Source organism: Nannospalax galili, unplaced genomic scaffold, assembly GCF_000622305.1.
Source record: "Nannospalax galili isolate Female #2095 unplaced genomic scaffold, S.galili_v1.0 scaffold95, whole genome shotgun sequence".
Lineage (NCBI taxonomy): Eukaryota > Metazoa > Chordata > Mammalia > Rodentia > Spalacidae > Nannospalax > Nannospalax galili.
In genome coordinates this window covers 9,549,367-9,572,863 of record NW_008342393.1, presented here as the reverse complement: position 1 = coordinate 9,572,863, position 23,497 = coordinate 9,549,367, and the positions used below count along the sequence as shown (strand labels likewise).

The 23,497-nt window shown below is 39.7% G+C and overlaps 3 protein-coding genes across 14 annotated transcripts in view; 1 reads left to right on the top strand and 2 right to left on the bottom strand.

Annotated features, from left to right (window-relative positions):
* Stxbp4 (syntaxin binding protein 4) overlaps positions 1-177 on the bottom strand; it is a 177,926-nt gene extending 177,749 nt beyond the window's left edge. For 2 of the 3 annotated variants that reach the window (XM_029566127.1, XM_008838424.3), the window contains exon 1: positions 47-177. The gene's annotated coding sequence lies outside the window, so the exon portion shown is untranslated. The remainder of the gene's footprint in view (positions 1-46) is intronic. The other variant, XM_029566128.1, reaches the window with a different exon arrangement.
* LOC103738411 (cytochrome c oxidase assembly protein COX11, mitochondrial) lies at positions 165-5,850 on the top strand. Its single transcript, XM_008838417.3, has 4 exons — positions 165-535; positions 2,448-2,603; positions 3,995-4,120; positions 4,585-5,850. Exons 1-4 carry the CDS (start codon positions 203-205, stop codon positions 4,765-4,767), a joined length of 798 nt encoding a protein of 265 aa, XP_008836639.1. The 5' UTR covers positions 165-202; the 3' UTR covers positions 4,768-5,850.
* Tom1l1 (target of myb1 like 1 membrane trafficking protein) overlaps positions 4,889-23,497 on the bottom strand; it is a 41,963-nt gene continuing 23,354 nt past the window's right edge. For 4 of the 10 annotated variants that reach the window (XM_008838418.3, XM_029566130.1, XM_029566131.1 and 1 more), the window contains 9 exons: positions 23,133-23,266; positions 22,239-22,299; positions 21,773-21,890; positions 20,444-20,546; positions 14,347-14,398; positions 11,021-11,123; positions 10,660-10,744; positions 7,187-7,245; positions 4,889-6,643 (listed from right to left, as the gene is read on the bottom strand). In XM_008838418.3, the coding sequence (XP_008836640.1) occupies positions 7,188-7,245; positions 10,660-10,744; positions 11,021-11,123; positions 14,347-14,398; positions 20,444-20,546; positions 21,773-21,890; positions 22,239-22,299; positions 23,133-23,266 (714 nt within the window). In that variant the 3' untranslated portion in view covers positions 4,889-6,643; position 7,187. Of the gene's footprint in view, positions 6,644-7,186; positions 7,246-10,659; positions 10,745-11,020; positions 11,124-14,346; positions 14,399-20,443; positions 20,547-21,772; positions 21,891-22,238; positions 22,300-23,132; positions 23,267-23,497 lie in introns of those variants that run through there. The other 6 variants (XM_017799426.2, XM_008838419.3, XM_017799427.2 and 3 more) reach the window with 6 other exon arrangements.

Here is a 23,497-nt window from a genome sequence, read left to right as displayed (position 1 = left end):
GGAAACTTAGTGGGAAGAACAGCCACAGAGCAAAACGCGAACTTACCGGCTCCTGGCCACCCGGCCTCCGTAGCCCGACTGCTACCCGAGGAGTACGGTAGCCAAGGCAGCGGCCAGGCGCGACCCAGTTACCGCGAGACACGGAAGATCTCGCGAGATCTGGCTCCGCGGCCCTGACCGGCGGGCGTTCTTTCCAGGGGTTATGGGAGGGCTTTGGCTTTCGGGATGGTGGTGCATCTCCCTGGGTGGCTGGCGTTGGAGCCGCGCTGGGGCGTCGACCGGGGCTGTAGAGAAGGTAGAGGCGTTTCTTAGGCCGGCGTGGAGTGGGCGGAGGCGTCTCGGGACGTGGACGCGCCTGACCCGGGGTCCGGCGGACCCACCTCGGAGGCCGAAGAGCACGAGCCGCTTCCAGCGCGCGCAGGACGAGGACTGGAGGCGTCGGAACCGCACGGTGCTCACGTACGTGGCAGCCGCGGCGGTTGGCATGCTGGGGGCGTCCTACGCCGCCGTGCCGCTCTACCGGCTCTACTGCCAGGTAGGCCGGGGGCCAGAGCTGCGGCGCTGGCGCCCCGACGGCACCCCGCGGGTTGCAGCTGGAGGCACGGCCAGGGCTACCTGCAACCAGCATGCAGCGTGCCCACGCCGCAGAAAAGGGCGCAGTTTTTAAGATGTAGTCCTTGCACTACATCCATTCTGTGAACCACCGGGATTCTGTGGGCGGAGATGCTAAAAGTCCAGCAATACGCAGGACACCTGCCCGCCCCCCAAACTGAGTCATCCAACCCTAGTCAGTAGTGCTGAGACTGAGAAACCGAAGTAATTGACAAGACTTGTGTGTCTGTGCCCATGCTTTCGCAGGGCAGGAAGGTTTAATCTTAAAGTCGGGTTGGCTGTTAAAACTGTATTTCTCAAAGGATGCCTCTGCTACTTCCGGAACTACAGAATTTTAGAGCCAGAAATAAGGAAGTAAATGTAGTAAGTAACCTGTGTAATATAGTGACATCATTTTATGAGCACGGGAAACGTAACCCAAAGAAACAGGATTCAATTAGTAGAACTAGACTTGAGCCCAGGATATCTTTTCAGTGCTTTTTCCCCCTTCCCGTTTATCTAATTTAAACCCCTAACTTCAGAAACTTGAAGAATATATGTTCCAAGAATATATTAAGGAATCATTATTGAAGGGCTTAGTGTTTTATTAGATGACTTAAATACTTTTTTTTAATGTATATGAGTGTATTGCCTACGCATATTTAAGTGTTGTCCAGTGTCCACGGAGGTCGGAAGAGGGCGTGGGATCCCCTGGAACTGGAGTTACAGATGGTTGTCAGCTACCATGTGGGTGCTGGGAATTGAACCTGGATCTTCTGCAAGAGTAGCCAGTGCTCTTACTGAGACATCTCACTTGCCCCAAGTGACTTAAATTCTTTAAGAAAAAGTTTCAAGTTAAAACTCAAATCTTTTAGGCAGAATAATAATATACTTGCCTGTTAAATAGGATAAAAACTTGCCCTGTGAGGCATCTTTTAGGATGATAGTATGACAGTTTTTGAGAGGAAATTTAATGAAGCTAGTTGACTTGAAAAACAAGTAAAAGAAGATAGTTAAGTTATACAGTATCTTGGAGGGCTCCTTCCCTTAGCCTCAGATCTGGCATTTTGTTTTTCTACTAAAGTATAAGCAATTTATCTGGAAATTGGAATTCAGGTAACTTCAAGCATCAGAAGAATGACATCTTAAACAGCTTTGGGGGTTTTGTTGTTTGGTGGTTGTTATCAGATAAGGAAAGAATGGCCAGGAAGAAATGGCAGGATGCTTTAGAGAGTTGACTGTGTCCAGAACAATCGAGTGCCCCCAGTAACTGGTGGTGACAGATCCAGAAGCTATGTATTATATGCAGAGAAGTCTAGAAAATGGCACAAAAACAGCAGACATGGGAACACATTTATGATGCCCTAGAAAGGCAGGATATAAAAGGGAAACTACACACTAATTTGAACAGTGAAAGCTGTGATACAGTAAAGGATCCATCAGAAACATGGAGAGGTGGAAATATTTCCATAGAAATGACCAGGTTTGGGTAAACTTTTATTTCTTTCCATGAATAATAGTTAATCTAAGAGTCTATACTAGCACTGAAGGGAACTGAGTTTAATAAAAGTGAAGCTGGAAATTCTGTGCTGTTTTGTCAGTAATAATAGTTTGCCTATCCTCAGAATCTGCATTTCTTAATGACTCATTGATGGAAAAAAAATAGGAATCACTTTAACAAATAGAGATTCTTTTCACCCCCAAATGAACAAATTATTGATACATTTTTTAGGAAATTGCCATGGGTAGTATAGGAATTTGGCTCCAAACAGTAAATTGTTTTTTAAAATTGTACTTTCATCCAATAAATATAGGATCTGAAAATACAACCTAATATATTTAATGTCTTTTTCTAGACTACTGGGCTTGGAGGATCAGCAGTAGCAGGTCATGCATCAGACCAGATCGAAAACATGATTCCTGTTAAAGATCGAATCATTAAGGTTACCTTTAATGCAGATGTGCATGCAAGTCTCCAGTGGAACTTCAGGCCTCAGCAGACGGAGATATATGTAAGTGATTAAAGTAGTCATTATATTACTTTTGTCAACGTGGACAAGTTCATGTAAGCTGGAGCCTGACAAAACCCCAACATAGACTTGGGGAAGTAGGTAAAAAACCCCAACCCTATCTGAGGAACTCCTGAAAACCAGTGACTGCTGGGAAAGGGGAGATTCAGGCTCATTTAAGGGTGACACTCTTAGTAGATTGGCCAGGCTCCAGTGGATGACCTTGCCCCCAAAGGAGATTTGGGGACACAAACCTGACTCTATAGGCCTTTATAGATAGTAGAGTACATAAATTTGGTGGATGGGTTAGAAAGCGGAGGGTTCAGATATAGGAAGGACCCTCCATATGATCAAAATTCATAAAAAATAAATTTATATGATCCAACACACTGCAGTATATATGTATATATGTATGGACTAAAGTCAGCATTAAAAAGAAACACCTGTATGCCTATGTTTATAGTAGTACACCATTCACAATTCTTGAGAAATGAAATGAACCTACATGCCTAGCAACAAAGAATAGATCAAGAAAATATCTTATGTAACCACAGTGGAGTTCTACTGTAATGAAACATGAACTACTCTAAGTAATTGTGTGAAACTGGGGAACATCATGTTAAGTGAAATAAGCCAGACACACAAAGACAAGTATCACATGTTCTCTCTCAGATGTGGAACTACAATAGGATATTTTAATCCGAAAGTAACAGAGGATTACTAGAGAATGGGAAGGGCATAAGGAGATGTGGGGGGTGCCTGAGGAAGAATGATTGAATATGGACATTGCATACTCTATATGTGTGGTAATATCACAGTGAATGCATTAATATGCAAAATTATTATTTCAGTAAATGTCTAAGAATTGACACAAAGCAAAAGATTTTGTCAGTGTAAAAGTAGGTTCATCTCTTGAAGTATTACACTTATCAAAACTTATATGGTAATGGGTCCCATAAATAATTATACTTGTATTCATGAAATATGATTCAAGAAGTGGAATTATTCCTGGAATATGGCACTGTTTTGGAATGGCTACTTTTTGTTAGACCCTACACTTGTCATAGGTTATAAAATTTTTTAAGACAGAGTCTCACTATGTAGCTCAAGCTGGCCTCATGATCCTCTTTCCTCAACCAAGCGTTGGCTTGATGTTTTTTGTGATTTCTCAATGTATTAATATCTTTTACTCTGTTGTCATTTTTACTGTTGTAAATTTATCCATATTTAAGGTAAGTTTACTGACACATCCAAGTAAATTTGAAGCTCAGATAGGTTTGTGGGTAATGCAGTACTTTAGGTTAAGTTATGGTCTGATGCTGAGGAAAAATACTTTGACTCTTCTTTAGTAGGAGAAGAATGGTGTCAGATTTAATGTGTATTTATTGAAACAGGTGGTACCAGGAGAGACTGCACTGGCATTTTATAAAGCTAAGAATCCTACTGACAAACCAGTAATTGGAATTTCTACATATAATGTTGTACCATTTGAAGCTGGACAGTATTTCAATAAAATACAGGTAAACTGAAAGTCGACTGATAAAAGTATTTGAAACTGCATCATATAAATGAAGTACTTTTAATTTCTAAAAATTCATTTCTGGCTGGGTATGGTGGTTCATGCCTGTAATCCCAATACTCACAGTGTGAGATGGGAGGGTTACCATGGGGAAGATGCCAGCGTGGGGTATGTAATGAGGCCTAGATCAACCTGGGCTACAGTATGAGGTGCTGTTCCAAAAATACCCAAATAAATAAATACATAAATGCTCATTTCTTCTAAATGTAAAGCCATTTTTATCTTCAGTGTTTCTCCCTGAGGTAGAGATTGAGAGGGACATTGAACACATACTTGCTTTTAAGATTAGAAGTAAAAGTTCCATTGGCGATGAAAAGGTGTTGCTGTTCTGTCATGGAGCGTAAAGGCAACTGTAAGTCACAGTGTAGAAATATCACTGACCGAGTGTCTTTCTGTACCTCCCAGTGCTTCTGTTTTGAAGAACAAAGGCTCAATCCACAAGAAGAAGTAGATATGCCTGTGTTTTTCTACATTGATCCTGAATTTGCAGAAGATCCAAGAATGGTGAACGTTGATCTCATCACCCTTTCTTACACTTTTTTTGAAGCCAAGGAAGGGCACAAGTTGCCAGTTCCAGGCTATAATTGAAGTGGCTTTGAAGACCTGCTTCAGATTTGTGATTTTTGAAAAATCATGTATTCTGCTTTCTCAGAAGAGAAATATTCTACAGTAATGTGAATGGAACCTTGTATTTTAAATGGTGGTTATACTTTTCTTTTTCAACAGCTTAATTTACCCCACTTAATACTGAGAGAACAGGTTTAGCTTTTAATTGCAAGAAGCCCACGTGAAGAACATGTGACTGCGAGGTGTTACAGTACTAGGAAGTGCTTTAGGGGCCAGACAGATGGCTGAGTAGGTAAAAGGGCTTGCCACATAGGCCTGACAACTTGAGTTCAGATCTCCAGAACCCACCTTAAAAAAGGTGGATGCAGTAGCGCTCATCTGCAGCCCCACAGCTCCTGTGACAAAATGGGAGGCTGAGTCAGAACTGCCTTGTCTAGAACATGCCGCGGCATGGAGCAGAAATAAGAGAAATCCTGCTTCAGAATATGGTGAAAGGCGAGAACAGGTGCCAGAAAGCTGTCTTGCCTCGCATGCATGCTGTGGCACGGGTGCCCGCATGTCCACACACATCACACACCACTTTAATGATTAGCTTCTCTAGTTCCCTTCTAAGTTATTAGCCCTTCATGCCTTCTAACAGTGAATATGAAATCTAAAACAAGAAATTTTGCCCAAATTTATTTGTTTAAGGTCATAAGCCAGAACTTATTTCCAAGCTAGTTGGCTGCTGTTTTCCTTCAGTATGAATTGACACTAATTTTTTTTTTACATTTATTTTGTGTGTGTGTCGGGGCGGGGGGTTGAGGGCATGCATGCTACAGTATGTGTAGAGGTCAGTGGATAACCTGGGAGAGTCACTTCTCTCCTTCCATCATGTGGGTCCCAGGACTCTACTCAGGATGTCAGACTTGTTGGCAAGCACCTTTACCTAGTGAGCCAAACAATGGCATGCTTAAAGTGAGACTGAGCTTTAACAGCTTGCTTGAGTTTGCATTCTATTTCAAGGTAGACTTGTCTTTTAAGGTTGAGGACTATTTTATTCAGAGTACTGAATAATCACTTGGAAATTATGGTATCATGAAATAAAATGGAATTTACCTGCTAGGCTTTGCTGCATTTACTTCATAGTTCAAAGATGTAAGGATGGAATTGTGAAGTTTTACTGTATTCTTTAAGGAAAAAATTCTGACAAACAATTTTAATAATAATTTTAATTTAAGTGAACCCTGCACAACTTATTCTAAATGTTATCCAATAGTCTTTGTTTCAAATAGAAATGTAAATTACAGCAAAAGGAAAGAGCATGTAATGGAAAGAATCATCTAAAGGCCACCTGATGCATCTAGCAGTGGCATGCTCAGGCACTTGAAATACAAACTACAGTCATCATGCTCAAAACAATTCTAGACCAAAGTATTATTTATAAACAAGTGCAAATTGACTTTTACATTCAGACTCAGTTAAGTGAAGGCACTCATACTCTTCTTTAATAATACGTGGTCTCTCAAGTTCCCTGCTTCCATCTGTTCACAGTTGTTTTGTAGCAGAGCAGTCTTCATGCACCATTATCATAGCTCTGTGATTTCTCTTTGTAGAAAGGGCTGTGTAACACCAGATACTCCCGTTTAATGAGTTGGCCTAGTTCTAAGCAGTTTAACTTCTGCTGAAGTTTTAAATACTTGTTTTAACCAGGTTCTGCTGGGTATCTGAACCCTTGTCAGGAACCACAAATACTAGTCCAGAAATGTTATTTTTCTATTGAAACTTCATTTTAGCAGAGGAGAAATGGTCCGCTGTGGCTTTCCCATGTTGGCAGGTCTTATCTTTCAGGCCTCAGAGCTAAACAAGGACAACTACAGAGTTGACACTTCCAGCTCCTAGTGGGAGGACCACTCATCTAAAAGAGAAGAGATTGCCCAATCCTTCACTTCTCGTCACCTCTTTTTCTCCATTGAAAGACTAGAAAGCCACACAGTCAAGTAGAGGAAAGGCAGGAATGTCCTTCCATGGTGGTGGGTGTGAGGGGATTAAATGAAGTGAACAGGTCAGTGGAGACCCAGCATTACTAAACACTAAGGAGTGTAAGTAAATAGGACAACTGTGCAGCAAGTAGAAAACGCCCAGACTTACTTGGAAAACTGACAATGAATGGGTTCTGTTGGTACCTACCAGCTAACAGGTACTAAGTACACATTAAAGCACATTAAAATGACAAGGATTTTTTTTGTTAACATTAATACTTCTTTTCCCAAAACCCAACGTTTGAATTCTTCTGCCTCATTTCTAGCTGATAGGATCACAGAGATTTTATCTCATTAATAACACAGTTGAGTAATTCAGAAGAACTCATTACTTCACTAACTTGTCAGACTTAGATGGCCCTTAAAAAATATAAACACTGAATACAAAATGTGATAACTAAATACATGGACATCATTACCTTAAGAGTCACTGTGAATTCCTTTGTGGTGGTGAGCATCAATTTCTTCATAAATAGCTCTGAAACAAAGCCACCAAGGCAAAAGAATTACATACCAATTTCAAAGTGCTGTGTCACCAGCACCAGAACTAAAGATCTGGCTATTTTGGGAGGTCAGGCATCATTAGTGAATAAAAACAAAGACCTGGAGTCCATGTCTATTAAAAATGTGTGCCTTTCAAGATCAGTTTATTTTTACTTCTGATTTAAAGAAAAAGTATGGTTCAAATTTAGGTACTTTGATTTTTTTTTTTAATTTAAAATCAACTTCTAGTTTCAAAACATTTAAAAAATGTTAATATTCTACTTTATTTAATATTGTATTAGAATCCAAACTTATGAGAAACCTTTAGCTTGTAATGGTTATATTTGTACCTTTAATAAATTAAAAATTTTAAATTTTCTTTAGTTTTTTTATGTTTTACATGTCTATAGCTAGAAAATATCTGTACCCAAAATGGTATTCATACACAGAATATAGCAAAACAGTTAAGGAAAAATCTTACAATTCACAGTACTATGACAATAACTAAAAAGACCACTTTCTTACTTTCTTTTTTAAAAATATTTTACTTATTAATTTCATGTGTATGGGTGTATTGCCTGCATTTATGTAAGTGCACCTGTGTTGTGCAATGCCCAGAGGTCAGAAGAGGGTGTCGAATGCCCTGGAACTGGAGTTGTGGACAGTGTTAGCTACTATGCGGAACCACCACTGAGCCATCTCTCCAGCCCCACCTTCTTACTCTACAAAGCAATTTCAATCTTCTTTATTCTCTTTAAGTCATTTATCTCTAAGAAACCTCACTAATTAAGTTATATGCTTTACTATAGAAACTTACCTTATCACTAATTTCCAGTTTATTTTCATGTGCATTGTCTTTTATTTCCGTGATCCTATCTATCTGTGGTCCTATCTATCCATCTTCTCAAACACTTCATTCAGCAAACCCCCTCTCAATCTTTTCTGCACTAGCCCTAGCACTCAGCATTCACGTATTCCAGTAGCTCCCACTTCTATAACAGAACTGCTTTTCATCCCATGTCTCCTTATAACTTGCCTCAATCCTCTAGTTCCCAGATGTCTGTCATGTCCTCACATTTAAGTTCTAGTAAGTTACTTGTATATACTCACTTCATCTGTTATTTACCTTGTAACACTGAAATTGGGTCCTGTCCTCAATTCACTAAAATGGCTTTTAATAAAAATCACCAATTTCCATATTACTTAATCCATTATCTAGATTTCAGTTTTCAACCTGGTTGCCAGCTCAGTAGTGTTCATCACAGCTGTACACAGATAAAGTTTCCACATCTAATGGTACTAGGTACTAGGCTGCCTGTTACTTTCTTGCTTTTTTGGTTTTGGTTATTTCTAATTCATTGAATGTGCGAAGCTTTTTCCTCTGGGTTTCTGTTCAAAGTGTTTCATAGACTTGTCACAAATTCACAGTGCTACCTCCTCAAGGTTTCTCTAACCTCTGTTTAAATTAGTTCTTTTATATTCTCAAGTCATTATTTCATACTTTTGACACAAATTACAAGTATATATTTGCCTGCCAGTTTATTTAATTTCTGTTGCCACATTATGTTTAATGTAAGAACAGATAGCATGTCTTGTTCAAAATTAGGCACCAGTCACTCCCACCAGCATATAATAAATATTGAATAAATGAACCGTGTGTATATTTGGAGATATGTATATCCTCCTGGAGCAAAGAGAAAACATTCTTAGCTTGGGATTTATGGTTAACCAGTGATGTGAAAGCTCCAGAAATTTTTTTCAAGATTCTGTGCTTTTCCTTAGAAAGTCCCTGGATTTCATGAGACTTTTAAAAGAACTGATCTGTTGTGACCCCCAGAAAGTTAATCAGTGGTAGAGTCCAAAGCTCTGCATCTCCAGCTTCCCTAATGACCATCTCACCTTCAGTACTTGAAGTACCATGTCTACTTGAAGCTATCAGTTTAATCTGAATATGATCAGCAACTCTTCAAATACATGGCTGGATGCAGAAAGAACATTAAATTTGAAAATTCATACCTAATTTAAATACCATTTTCTTTACTAATATTATTCAATGATATGGCTATTTTATCAAGTGACTTGGGAAGTTTCATCGTCCTAAATTAGGAAAATGCATAACAGTTGGGTGTGGTGGCACATTCCTGTAATCCTAACACTCTTGTGGTCAGGGCAGGAACAGCGTTCAAGGCCAGCCCCAGCTACTTAGGCAGTTCTGGCCTACAGTAAGATCCTGTCTCAAAAAGATAAACAGTTTCCTAAGTCATTAACATTTACTCACATGATGTCAAAACTGTTGCCTACGTTAAGGGTTTACATAAGGGGGTCAATATATCAAATGCCTACATGTTCTAGGCAATTGGCAAATCATGTCCAGGGCCTGGTAAACTACAGACCGCACCATGTACAGGAGTCCACCTCCTTATTCCAAACCTTAGCAAGCATGTAAAAGACAGAAGTACAGGCTCCTAATGTGAACTATTAGTAATTCTTCAAATGTACATTTTAAGTTCTGTGCCGGTCAAACAAAGCAACTGTGGACCAGGCAGAGCCTATAAAAGCTGCCAATTTCTGAATGATTTCCATAAACTTGTTTTGAGAATTTTCAGTAGTTTTGGGGAGGGAGGTAATCTGTCACTCAAAATAATACTAAAACCATGAGCTTACCATCACATATACAACATGGCAAACAGGAAATCAAAATAATGGTACTTTAAGGATTTTAAGGTAAAAGCTTTTTTTTCCCCTTTTTGGAGGGCTTGCTATGTAGCCTAGGCTGGCCTCAGTCTTACCATTCTCCTACCTCTGCTTCTTGGCTAAAAAGCAATTTTAATGTTAATAATTGCAAGTCAGCCAGGTGTGGTGGCACATGCCTTTTAGTCCCCAGGACTCAGGAGGCAGAAACAGGCGGCCATCTGAGTTCAAGGCCAGCCTGGTCTACATAGTTCCAAGCCACCTGAGGCTATAGGGAGACCCTGTCTCAAAAAAAATTAATTAAAAAAAAATAATTGCAAGTCAATTTAAAGTACATTTTTGTCATACATGGTGGGCACAGGAGGTTCTTTTGCATGTCTTGATTCAGTTCTCAAGGAACAATTAAAATAATGTGGCATTATCTTGATGTCAGCAGTGAATAAGGCCCTTCTCAGGCTTGAGAGACACATTCTGTCAAGGCAGCGACAAAGAATGGTGGTTCCATTACTTCTTGATGTGGGACCCCACCATTTTGACTTTTCAGCCACAGGCTGATAGCAGTAAAACCCATTAAGAGCAACAGCCACCATAAAACCCATAAATCATTTTTATCAGGACCATCAATTTCTGCCAAGACCTGAACAAAGTTAAATATATAACCAAACTGGGTTAGCTCTGCTATCAGAACCAAACAAAACTTATTTTATGAACAACTTACTCTGTAGTGAAAGCAGGAGCCAAGGGATCAAACTCCATTACCTCATAGTAATTGGGTGGCTGCTGGGGATCACTGTTAGTTATCACTGTAGGTGATAAAAGACTCCAGTAAGGACACACTGTGCTTCTGAAGAGTATACTCTATTTAGTGTAACAATTTTTAATATTTAATTTAGATTTTACATATGAGGCCAACAAATGCAACCAAAAGAAACTGGAGTTCAAATGCTACTCCTAAGTTCTACAATTTAGGAGAGCAAATTAGCTCCCATAACCTCCTTTATTTTCAAGTAATCTCTGGAAGAAGATTCAGGCATTCTCACAAATCTCCCTTTTAATGCAAACTATAAGGTCTTGTGTACCTGGATGATTGCTGGGTAAGGGTGGTAGCCTCTGGTTTGATGCTGCTGTGGTAGTCTGTAAGCTGACTGGCTGCAGTAACACTGAACTTGAGTGTTCCAGTAACTGAAGAAAGCATAACACATATTCAGACACATTCTACATTAGGTATTTTTGTTACTTAGATTGCTAGGCTTACAAATGGCACTGTTCCAAGAACCAAAGACACTCAGCTGCATAAGGACCAGTCATTTTTACTACTTTCATTTTTAAGTCATAACTACTTGTAAAATTGACTACTTTTCTGTATGGTTTTATGGGCATCCATTTCCCACATAAAATGTAAAATGCATAAAAAAATACTGTTAGAAGCAGAATTTTCTGGCTCAGTCCAGCTGTTTCACTCTGAAATTTCAGCCTTGAATAGGAAAGAAACTTGAAATTTACAAATAGGCACCGAGTGATACTGTCAAATCAAGACAAATAAAGATGAATATTCTTTAGCCAGATGTGGATGGACCTTTAATCCCAGAAATTGAGAGGCTGAGGCAGGACTGGAATGAGTTTGAGGCTAGCCTTGTCTACACAGTGAGACCTTGTCTAATAAAAGCAAACAAAAACTTCCTCTTGTAATTTCCTTATTTTACAAATATGTCCTGGATACCTACTACCTGACACTATTGATAAGACAAAGACAGTAAGTGAGGTTATCTAATCCCAAGTGGGCAGCCCTAAATGCATGTACACATGAGCACCACTAAATGGACTCTACAGTGTGTGTGTGTGTGTGTATGGGGTGGATATATATATACACACACACATATATGTATGTATATGTAACAATAATAAAGAGGACAGGAAATTGAGAGGGAGGCATGGGAAAAGTTGGAAGGCAACCGGGAAAGGTGGAAATAATGAAATACAATACTCATGTATGAAATTCTAAAAAAAAAAAAAAAAAATCAAAAAACAAAAAACAGACTATCTGTCCTTCTGTATCACACGAGAAATGGAAGTCAATATCAGCATGTGCCCTGGTGAAAAAACAGGGTAACTGGGAGAAGAGAGGCTGATGTAGATGGGGGTTCTGCTTTGGTAATCTGGTCACAGGGACTGCCTCACCACTGGGCAACATCAGGCAGAGTATCGACTGAAGGGGGTCCTGTGATTATCTAGATACAAGTTCCTAGGCTCTGAAGTTGGGAGGCCATCATTGTTGAAGCAGAGTGAGCCAGGGTAGACAAGCAAGAGGTGAAGATGGAGAGATACCAGCATTTCAGGCTTTATGACAAAGATGGACGGGAAGGCAATCAGATAAGTGGCCTGACTACTTTGAAGACCACTCAGAGGACTGGAGAGATGGCTTCGGAGTTAAGAGCACAGCCTGTTCCTGCAGAGGACTGGGGTTTGATTCACAGAACCCATATCATGGCTAACAAGGTCCTTAACTCTAATTCCAGGGCATCCGATGCCCTCTTCTGGCCTCTGTGGGCACTGCTTGACATGGGTACACTTACATACAGGTATACAAAATACTAAAAAGACAGCTCAGGTGGGGTGTGGTGGTTCAGACCTTTGATCCCAGCACTTGGGAGGCAGAAACAGGTGGATCTCTGAAATCAAGGCTAGCCTGGTCTACAGAGTACATTCCAGACTAACTGGGCCTATAGGGAGACCCTGTCTCAAAAAAAAAAAAAAAACAACAAAAAAAACCGCTTAGGTTTCTGGGTTTTTGTTTGGTTGGTTTTGAATTGGTTGGTGTTTTGGGTTTTGCTGTGTGTGTGCGTGTGTGTGTGTGTTTGAGACAGTCTCACTGTGTAGGTAGGTATTGTGTGTGTGTGTGTGTTTGAGACAGTCTCACTATAAAATTTAGTTTAAGGTTTGTGTGTGTGTGTGTGTGTGTGTGTGTGTGTGTGTGTGTTTTGAGACAAAGTCTCACTATGTAGGTAGGTATCCAGGACATACTTGTAAAATGAGTAAGGAATTACAAGAATACAAGAAGAAATTTTTTTTTTTTTTTAAAGAACAGGGTCTCACTGTATAGGCAAGGCTAGTCTTGAGCTCACCCTCTATCCTGGAACTTGCTGGGTAGACAAGGCTGCCCTTGAACTCACAGAGATCGGCCTACCTCGGCCTCCTGAATGCTAGGACTGAAGGTGTGCCCTACCATGCCTGCCTCGGGTTTCAGTTTTTAAGACTAAACTGAGAGATGGGGTGAGGCTGAGGAGCTTAGAAGGCAAAAGCTGAAACAGGGTAAACATGAAAAGGCCAGTACAGTGTCCATCACATAATGGCTCAGGGATATAAAAGTGAATGGGTAAGAGGTGGAAAATGAATATATTTTGAAAGCAAAAGGTAAAAAGGTGGTGCCTGAGCAGCTGACGGTGGGGTGGCTGCCGGGTGAGGCGGAAGTCTACCGGAGAGCTGGTTGACAGCAGGGACAGGGAAAAAGGTGATGCAGCTGTAAAGCACATATGAATTCTGAGCTCAAGGAGAGGGGCTAGGCTGGAGATACAAACTTGCTGACTCTCAAAATTTGAATGGTTATTTTAAGCTACTAAGCCAAAGCACCAAGATGTTTTAATCACACCATTTAGGAGGTGAAAGGGCGAGGATTAGGAGTTCACAGCTAATCTTAGTTACAGGAGACCTGGTCTCAGAGGAGGGTGGGGGGAGAGGGAGGGAGAGAAAACCAAAGTAACGAAAGTAGATAGGGTAGAAAAGTCTGAAGGGGTCCTGGGGCTCCCAACTCTGAAATTCAGTCTGAAGAGCGAAGACCAAGAAAAGAGACGGAGAAGAACTAACTGATGGGAGTGTGTGAAGGTCAGTGTGCAAGGGCGATTGTGCAAGGGGGACGTGATTAACGTGACACATGCTGCTGATGCATTACCTAAGACCAGGGCTGGGAATCACAGTACTGATTTACTTATATGGAAGACGATGATCTTCATAAGACTGATTTAGAGATTAGTAGGGATGAATACCTGAAGATTCACAGACAGTGGAAAGAGAGAGACGAGAGATTCCAAATATAAACTATAGTAAAAGAACTAAGGTTTTTGTTTTTTTAATGGTGCTGGGGATCAAACTTGGGATCTTGTATGAACTAGGGAAGTGCTGTACCACTGAGCTACATTCCAAGCCCAGAAATTATGAAATTATGACCTTTAACCATCTTTCTAACAATGACATTCAATGTGTCTATAGCTTCAAAATACTAAACACAAGATAAAGACCCTAACGAGGGCTATGTCAACCAAATATTAAAGGATGCAGAATAGAACATTGCTATTTGCTCATGATCACCTGCTCACTAGGTGAACTGCCAGCAAAGGATTTTGTTACTCACATTATCGTATGTGTGACCTGAGGCGAGGTTTTGGCTGGTCCTTTGGGCAAACCTAGGATAGTGTGATAACACAGCATGATTACCCTACAGTGAGAACACAAATGCAAAAACTAAGATGATTTTCCTGGTCTGAAAACAATTCCTGTAACACACCTTCAAACTCCACAAAATGATACTTCACACTGAAAATTGCCATCTGGTGTCAGTGCCTTCTAGGTCACAATACCCACTATCAAAGAGAGGAAATAAAGCACCGCCCATTCGCAGTAATTGTCTTGAGGCCTGGGAGTGTGCACAGTACAGCAACGCAGAGAGAGCCTTCAGGCTTTCCATCCGAGCTGCCACCCCATCACTGCTTGAAAGAAGAGAAGCAGTGCAGAGTGGAGGTTAAGAAGGAAGACAGGAGAGTTCCCATTTTGGGTTAAGTGGAGTGGAACACGATTTTATACCATTTCTCTCACTGAATGTCACCGTAACAGCTGGAGAAAAAAAATGCCTGGTAAAGCTACCAGGAATCTGAAAACAGCAGTAGGATGAATGGCAAAGAAGACCAAAATTCAAGTATCACTGAACCACGGACAAATTTGCTGTAATTTGTAGTCTCTGGTTTGAATGCAGCTTGAACTGGAAATACAGGCGTCAGTGATGGCACAGCTCCAGGAGAGGCACCATTTTCATGCAAGCAGCAAGATAGAGAAGCCCTAACACGCAAAGACTAGATACCCCCAGCTGCCTCTGCCCCACCTTCAGATCCCGAACCTCTAGCAACCCCTGGTGGCTGGAGTGACAGCAGAGGTGACAGAGACATTCAGGAGATTAAACTCTGTGGGAAATTTTTCTCCACTAGAGAAACGGTGATCTTAAAAGGACTGGGGAGAACTCGTTTCTTTCTGTTCTCTCATTTGTTTCTAGACATGGCACAGTAGAGGAATGCAGGATGTAAGTAGGTAACAAGGTAACTAGAGCTTCACCATGTCTAGAGAGCAGAGAGGGGGAGTTCCAGGATACCAAAAGTACTAGAGAAATCACAAAGATAGGGGAATTCAGGGAAACAATCTCATAAAGTTGCTTCTGAAACTCTAGGACTAACATGTTACATCCATTGAGCTGATCTCAAAAAGGATGTCAAAATATTGAGAACTGAACTCTTGTCCTGCTATCTAGACTTCTGATTGACCACTAGGTGGTAGGAAGGCAGATCTGAATAGCACAGCAAAGGCTTTGAAAACGTGGCTGACTTTGGAATCACACATTACAGAGCCAGATTGAAATTACATCATGAATCTAATCAAGTTTTTTGCTTACTAAAATTAAAATATCAACATTATGAATGAGATTTAACTCAAACTAAGCATCTACTAATAAAAATGCCCAAGATGTAATGCAAAATAACTAGGCATGTAAAGATACAGAAAAATTTTAACGTGTAGCAAGAAGACACCAACGGAGATGAATGCCGAGAGGACATGGGTGTTGGAATTACCTCAAAGAGATTTGATAGCAACTCTTGTACAATCTGGCATTTGGGAATACTCTAAAAATGAAAGTCTCGGCTAACAGAAAATACAGAGAACCATGTGGAAATTTTAAAATTGAAAAATATAGCACATCATCAGAACCTGGCAAGATAAGCCCACCAGTGCAACAATGGCACAAATGTTAGGGGAGCGACCAACCTCTCTTTTAATTGGATTGAAGATTCAGTTCCTAGGATGGAGCCCATACCTGACTGATACCAGGTTCAGGAACCTGAGGCTCAACAGGTCACAGGATATAGGGAAGAACCTAATAGTTTTCTACTAAATAGTTATTGTATTAAACTGATTCCTAATGACTTATTGTTATACCCATAGATTAATGCATCATTCAACTCTCACCAGAAAAGTTTCCTTATGCAAAAGACAGTGATTAAAACAGAAATTTACAACTGGCCAAAGTGCAGAGAACAAGAGGTTGCAGAGTGCTTATCCCTGAACAAGACACCTATGTCAAACTTCTGCCCACCCTAGTCTCAGGGATCGTTGCAGAAGAGGGGTCAGAAAGACCAGAGGTGGTGGATGATCACAAGGAAATGGTTTTCCAGACAGCTGGTCAGTTACTCATATAAACTCACAGCAATGGTGACAGCATGTACAAGTCCCATGCAAGCTCAAACCAGAAAATTCCCAGCACAGACATGAGGAAGTGGGTAGGAAATTCCAACCCCACCTAAGGAAATTGTGGCAACAGGTGGCTGCTGGGAGGGGCAGAGTGTCTTTCAAACATGGGGACTCTTGGAAGGTTAACTAGGCTCCAGCAGATGAGCTCACATTGAAGTACATTTGGGGACACAAATTGGGCTCTATAGGCCATATATATATATATATATATATTTATATATGTATATTTATATTAATATACTTAAATTGGTTGGGGGAGCAATGAGAGAAGATGGGGATAGTGGAGGGGATCTAAATACTATCAAATTATATTGTATAAAATCGCAAAAATTCAATAAAAAAGACAAAGTAATGAAGGGAAACAAGCTCAGTTTTTTTCCTAAGAATAAATTTTAAATGGTGAGCTCAAGAGTGCCACTGTAACAAGTAGGAAGTATTAGAAAAATCCTTATGCTCTAAGGAATTACAAATAAATTATGGTTTAATCTTGAAAAAAATCACAGATTAGGAACAAACTTACAGAATCAGCTTACTTGCAAAATGGAGATGACAGAAGACTTAGTAAACTTGAACATAGGTCTTGGGCACTATACAGTCTGCATAAGACTGAAAAATAGTAAATTAAGGGAATTAATGAATCTAAAACTCTTAGAGATGATGCAGATTAACAACTGTGTCAAGTCCAAGGAGAATGTAAGAAGTCCTAAAATTCTGTAGAATAAATAAAGGCTGACAACCTAAGTAGTTTGGCGAAAGACAGATTCAAGAAGCTCTATGTACTGAATTAAACACTATCCATCCTCTCCCAGAAAGATAAGTCAGAGTCATAATGCCTAGACCCTGTGTTATCTTATTAGAACAGGGGTCTCTGTGCATGTAGTTAAGGATCTTCAGATGCAGATATCAGCCTGATTATCTGCTGGGGCTTCAAATTCAATGAAAAGTGACTTTAAGGAATGTTTAGATGCCTGCCAGGAGAGAATCAGAAGATGGAGGCAGAAACTGTGGTAGCCAGCAAGCCAGTGAAGCCAAGGACCACCACGTCATCAGGATGGAAGAGACAGATTCTCCCTGGAGAATGCCAGAGAGACTGAATTTCAGACTCCTTGCCTCCAGAACTGAAAGGGAACAAATACCTGTGGTTTTAAACCACCTAGTTTGTGGTTGATGGCAGTCATAGGAAACTAATGTACTTAGCCAAACCCACCACAAATACACTGAAAGAAATCATGACCAGATACCAGAAACTGCCCAAAATCAAAAGAGAAAAAAGAAACAAAGCAAAAACTTAGGGCAGCAGAGAACATATTATTTATACTAAAACTACTATTCGACGCAATTTTGAAAAGCCACTGTAGTTCTAATTCCCAGGTACTCATTAAAACTAAAGATTTGTACCACTGACTTAGACTTTAAGGGCTAGTGATTTGACATTTCACTTGTCACTGAAGTGATTTTTATGCATACTGAAGTATGAGTTCTACTGTATTACACATTAAAATAAGCACCACTAGCTAACATTTGGTTTCTTTAATGAGTTTTATGGAGACATTTGCTGCTATGTAATTCTTTCTGTATTAGTCATTGTCTATCCAACAAGATCAGCAGGATGACAGGAAAACAGTTACTTAACAGTTTAACTATAAATCTACCTATGGCATCTCAGCATGTGCTTGCCTGTATGTAGTCAAGACCAAAGGTAGCCCTCCTAGGGTATGGAACCATTTTGATGACCCAGGAGACAACGATCAACACACCGTCATTTCCCTACATATGTCTCCTCTTAATTTAATTTCCAGTTTCTCTATTGTCTTCTCCCTTTTAAATACAGTAATTGGGCATACAAATATTCAATAAAACAGTAGGTGCTTAAAAAATAAAGTATTTGTTATAGAAACACTGTCAAGACATGTTGCTAAAAGACAGAAAAAAGCGAAGGTCAGGACAGTGAAATAGTATGCTGCAACTTATTTCATAAGGGAAAATAAATTGATATTCCAGGTTACCCAAAGATACTTTGAAAAGACAAAGACCTAATCAAGTGATTAAGTGAAGACACAGAGTGTACTGGGAGGGAACAGAGAAGGAAGTGGCATGAGATCAAGGATTATGTATCTTTTTGTATTGCCTTGCTATCTGCCTCATGGAAATATGGTGCCTATTACCTAAAATACACATAAAAGGAAAAAATGACATTGACTTTGTCCAACTTCTGTTTCTTTATAAAAAATTTTTAGTTTATTTACCCTCTCCTGTCTGTCCCTAAAATTAAATCAACATTCTTTACGGTTTCTTTTGCTATCGTGCTGTATTTCTTTATGTAAAAAGGCACAAATATTAACAAATGTTCTCTTTCCCACTTTCTTACACAAATACAACAGTTTACTCTCATTACCTTGCGTCCTTTCTCCCCACATGACAGTAAATACGCTGGTGACGGTCCCTCATACCTTACTTTTCCCCCTGTGCTATACATTAATGTAGTATATCGCTGTTTATTTAACTATTCTCCAACTAGTGGATACTTGACTTATTTCCATTTATTATCTATTATTATCCAACACTGTGAAGAATAGTCTTATAAATACCTAATTGTATATGAATGCAGTATAAATTCATAGACTTAAGATCACAAATTCAAAGGTAAATGTAATGGGGATTTTACTAGATATTATCATTTATCTCTCATAAGGTTGCATAATTTTGTGTCAGTATCTGTTTTTCCACAGCTCACAAATTCTCATCAAGCATTTGGACTTTGGCCAAACAAAATATTTAAGCCAAACATGGTGGCTCATGACTATACTCTCAGGTAGCTGAGGTAGGAGGATCGCTATACATTTAAGGTCAGCCTGGGCTACACAGTGAGTTCTATGCATATCAACTTGGTTTTTCTTGCTTTTCTCTATACTAAAGCTGAGTATCAATTCTATTATGTTTATGAATCGCTAAGATTTCTTTTGAAGTGATCTTGCTAATTACTTTAAGGATTTTGGTAATTTCTATTCCTAAATCTCAGTCTCCACATGTTGCACAATCAACATGCCAAACAAGATGTTCCTGTTGGTGCAACAGTGGCATGTCTAGTGTTATGTACAACCAACAACGTTTTGATTGGATATAATGCCCACTCCCAGAGGTGGAACACACATCTGGTACTGTAGACCAGGCCACTCTCCATCTCATATACAAAATGAACAATGATTTTGAAACTAACCAAAAACTTTTGCAAAAATTATATGAAAAAAACAAAAGTAAAGAGCACTTGCTATCTGCAGGCATTGGTGTGTCTATTGTGCTCAACAATTAAAAATTTTATTATTTTTATTATATGTGTATGAGTATATTGCTTCTATGTAGGTAAGTTCACCCTGTCATTCAATGCCTGTGGAGGTCAGAATAGGGCGTCAGATCCCCAGGAACTGGAGTTTTGGATGGTTGTTAGCTGACATGTGGGTGCTGGGAACCAAACCCAGCTCCTCTGCAAGAACAACCAGTACTCTTAACCACTAAGCCATCTCTCTAGCCCCTACTCTCAACAGTTTTGAACTTCATTTCTTTCTCCTCTTTTGTCACTAAATTTACCCCACTCCTATATCACTGAGAGAGAGAGAGAGAGAGAGAGAGAGAGAGAGAGAGAGAGAAACAGAGCCATACCAAAGGCTTGTTTCTAATGTAGCCAGTGCTAAATTAGGAATTTTACTTATAAATTTTCATGAATTTTTCAAGAAATTGGTAGGAAATATTCTTAAAAGCAAATGACAGTTCACAGTGACTTAGAATTTCATGCTAGGCCATACAGCTAGTAGGAAGCAAGGCTGAGATTCCAACACAGGTCTGTCTATAAAGTCTCTGCCTTCTACTGTACTGCTGTTTTCTTATACATAAGGAACCACAACGTCATGGCAAGAGCTCTGCAGTGTTAGTGATGTACTTACGGGGGTATTTCTGTATTTGTATTTGCTGATGCTAGCAAGTCCACCAATGGATGAGGACTGGGAGTCAAGCTGCTTGTTGTAACATGATTTGAAGAGCTGAAACCTAAAACAAAAATGGATTTGTTTGATTAAATTTTTTTCCAAGTAGTTATGTTTAGTTTTCCACAGTTAAAAAAGATTAATTTATATTTCTGTCACCACAAAATCATAGAGTTTCCTCTGCAAGGATTTACAAAACATTTATAGAGGAGAGAAAAAGGCAGAAACATTCCCTGCTATATAGAGAGTTTGTCATAAGTGGGAAAATATTATGTATTGGATTTTCCAAATTCTCAAGCTGATGCAAAATGGGAAGAATTTACTTATCTTCTGCCTAGCACAAAACTAAACAGTTACAATTTATACAGACCTCAGTCTTTGCCACTAAACTCCTAAATTCTCTTATTAAGATACGCAAAGGGGATAATTACCTTCCCTCCTCAAAAATCCATAATAAAAAACCAGGAAAACTTTCCAATGCAAGTGGTTCCACAAATCTCTCTAGCTTACATAAACAAGCAGCCACTATTTCAGAAATAAAGAAAGCCATAAGAAAACCACAAATTCAATGATACTGAATATTTTTGCTCTGGAAACACCAGAATGTAAGAGAAAAACAAATTGTTGCTTGGCTGAACTCTATTCTTTTCATCTTTCTTATTTTGTAGCTTGCCAAAACTTGTTGGAAGTAAGGATGGAAGATAGCAAGAGAGGCAGATAAACAGGCAGCCTACAATGGACTTCATAAATCCCCTCTCATCTGCCCTCACAACACTGTTTAAGGAAGCCATTCTTTCATTTTATAAAATAAGAAGAATCTCAAAGGTCACTTAGTTAAGAGGTAGCAGAACTGCAATTTCAACTTGCAGGGCAGGCCTCATTTCCTCCCCTTTTCCTACGTCTCACTGCCATGTGGATCCTAAGTCCTGAATTCTACTGTCTGCCCCACTCCCTTACCTGATACTGTGTATAGCAGAGACACCCATCAATAACAATCTGTGGTGGAAGAGATTTAAGTGTTTGCTCACTAGCAACACAACCTCTACAAAGCAACCAGGTAAATTCCATGGGATTCTAAGTCAATGGGAAGTTTCCAAGACCTCCCTAAACACCTTCCATTCCTTTGCTGGATTTGATCCAACCATTTTCCAGGAAGGAATTACATCTCCTGACATAGTTCTGCTACTCAAACTGACTTCCATCCTCAGGAGGCATTCAACATGAAACCAAGGAGAACTGTTCCACATGGAGCTCTTCTGTTGGTGTGAGAAGGCCTAACTGCTTATTTACTTAAGTCTGAAAGCTGAGCATTCGCATTGCCGAGTTCTCTCTGATTGGACACAGGCACCAGCAGGCTGGGACTTAGGTCTAGGAGATCAGAAGAAGGAGCAGAAGGCTCAGTGGCAGTCTAAAAACAAAACAAAACAAAAATACAACTTGAAAAAAATGAATGTCACAATTTATCATGACTTTCTCCATAATCTTTCTGTTGGAGAAAAGCAGATCATATTTGGGTATATTTTGAGGAAAATTTCACCCAAGAGGCAGCCATAGTGTGATGCCTCTCACCAAGTATGTGGGTTTCTGTGTAATTAGAAACTCTTCTTATGACTTGAGATGATAACTACTGCACGCAAACCACTTCAAATTGTTAATGTGTGTTTCCTCTTTAATGAGATGTTTTAGGACGGCTTTGCTTCTTACTGCACAATTAGTAAAATAGTCAATTATTTTTGTGACATTTCTAATCACTTACATTCGTGGATTCCGTCTGGTTTCTATTTTGCTCCAAAAACCTTTGTTGGTTTCGAGTAAACCTGTTTGAATTAGCAAAATGCAACAAAATTTATCAAATGGGTATAAAAATGCTATAAAATTTATTATTATTAAATATACAACTTTTTTTTTTTTTTTTTTTTGGTTTTTTTGAGGCAGGGTCTGCCTGTAGCCCCAGCTGTCCTGGAACTCACTATGTAGACCAGGCTGGCCTTGAACTTACAGAGATCTGCCTGCCTCTGCCTCCCGAGCGCTGGGATTAAAGGCGTGCGCCACCACGCACGGCATACACAAATGTTTAATAACAACTACTGAGCCTTATCCTTACTTAGTATCAGGAAAATACTTTGAATAACTTTCTTCCAGGGATGAGGGGATCTGAATGTGATCAAAATACATTGTACATAATTCTCAAAGAACCAATAAAAATATTTTTTTAAAAAAGTTAACCCCTCCAAAGATAGCAAAAAATAAAAATCTAGATCTTCAGAATGTTATGCAACTTCTATGCAAATCCATGCAAATCATCTAGTTTGAATCCAGGCCTGCTCACCTCTTTCTCTTATGTCAGAATGGCCTCATTCTTCATCTGTTCACTAAGAATGTACAGTGTTCACTAGCCACTGTACAATGAAGCATCCCTAGTAATTCTCAACAAGAACAGTTGTCTACTGAGTCACCTCAACTAGGAGGAACATCTCTGACGTTTGGTGAGTAGTGGCCACACGAGAGAGAACTGTCCTAGCCACAATGCCACTCCTACTGAGAGAAAATGATCTAGAAAGAGCATTCTCTTGTAGGCACTAAGGAATGCTGAGTGCCCGGTGGCAAGGCTAGAATCTGGAAAGGGTTAAGGGGCATACCATCTGCTTACCTCTCATATCCAAGGATGGCATTGTTCAGCTCCTCATTCACTTGAATTAGTTCAACAGTTACATCTTCATTCTCTACTACCACCAGAAGGTCCATGATCCTCTCCTGCATCTCCCGACCTGTCTTGTAAAGTTTCTGTCAGAGAAAGAAGAGGTTTCTTCTTCCATGTTATAAGGTTTATATCAAGGTCTGTGGAGAGCTCATCTTGACATTAGAGGACAGTGTCAGGAGATGATATTTCTCATAAGAACAATGTGGTACACTGCAGTAATGATGAACTAGAAAGCAGACTTGCTGTTTGGGCATCCTAGATTCACTTCTTATTAGCTGAGCCATGTTGAGGGAAAAAACTAACTTGTTTCCTAA

Excerpts from the sequence above, each read along its gene's own strand:
- LOC103738411 (XM_008838417.3), top strand. The coding sequence starts at position 203 with ATGGGAGGGCTTTGGCTTTCGGGATGGTGGTGCATCTCCCTGGGTGGC. Across the intron at positions 2,604-3,994 it reads CTCAGCAGACGGAGATATAT|GTGGTACCAGGAGAGACTGC; the intron begins GTAAGTGATTAA and ends TTATTGAAACAG. Across the intron at positions 4,121-4,584 it reads AGTATTTCAATAAAATACAG|TGCTTCTGTTTTGAAGAACA; the intron begins GTAAACTGAAAG and ends TGTACCTCCCAG.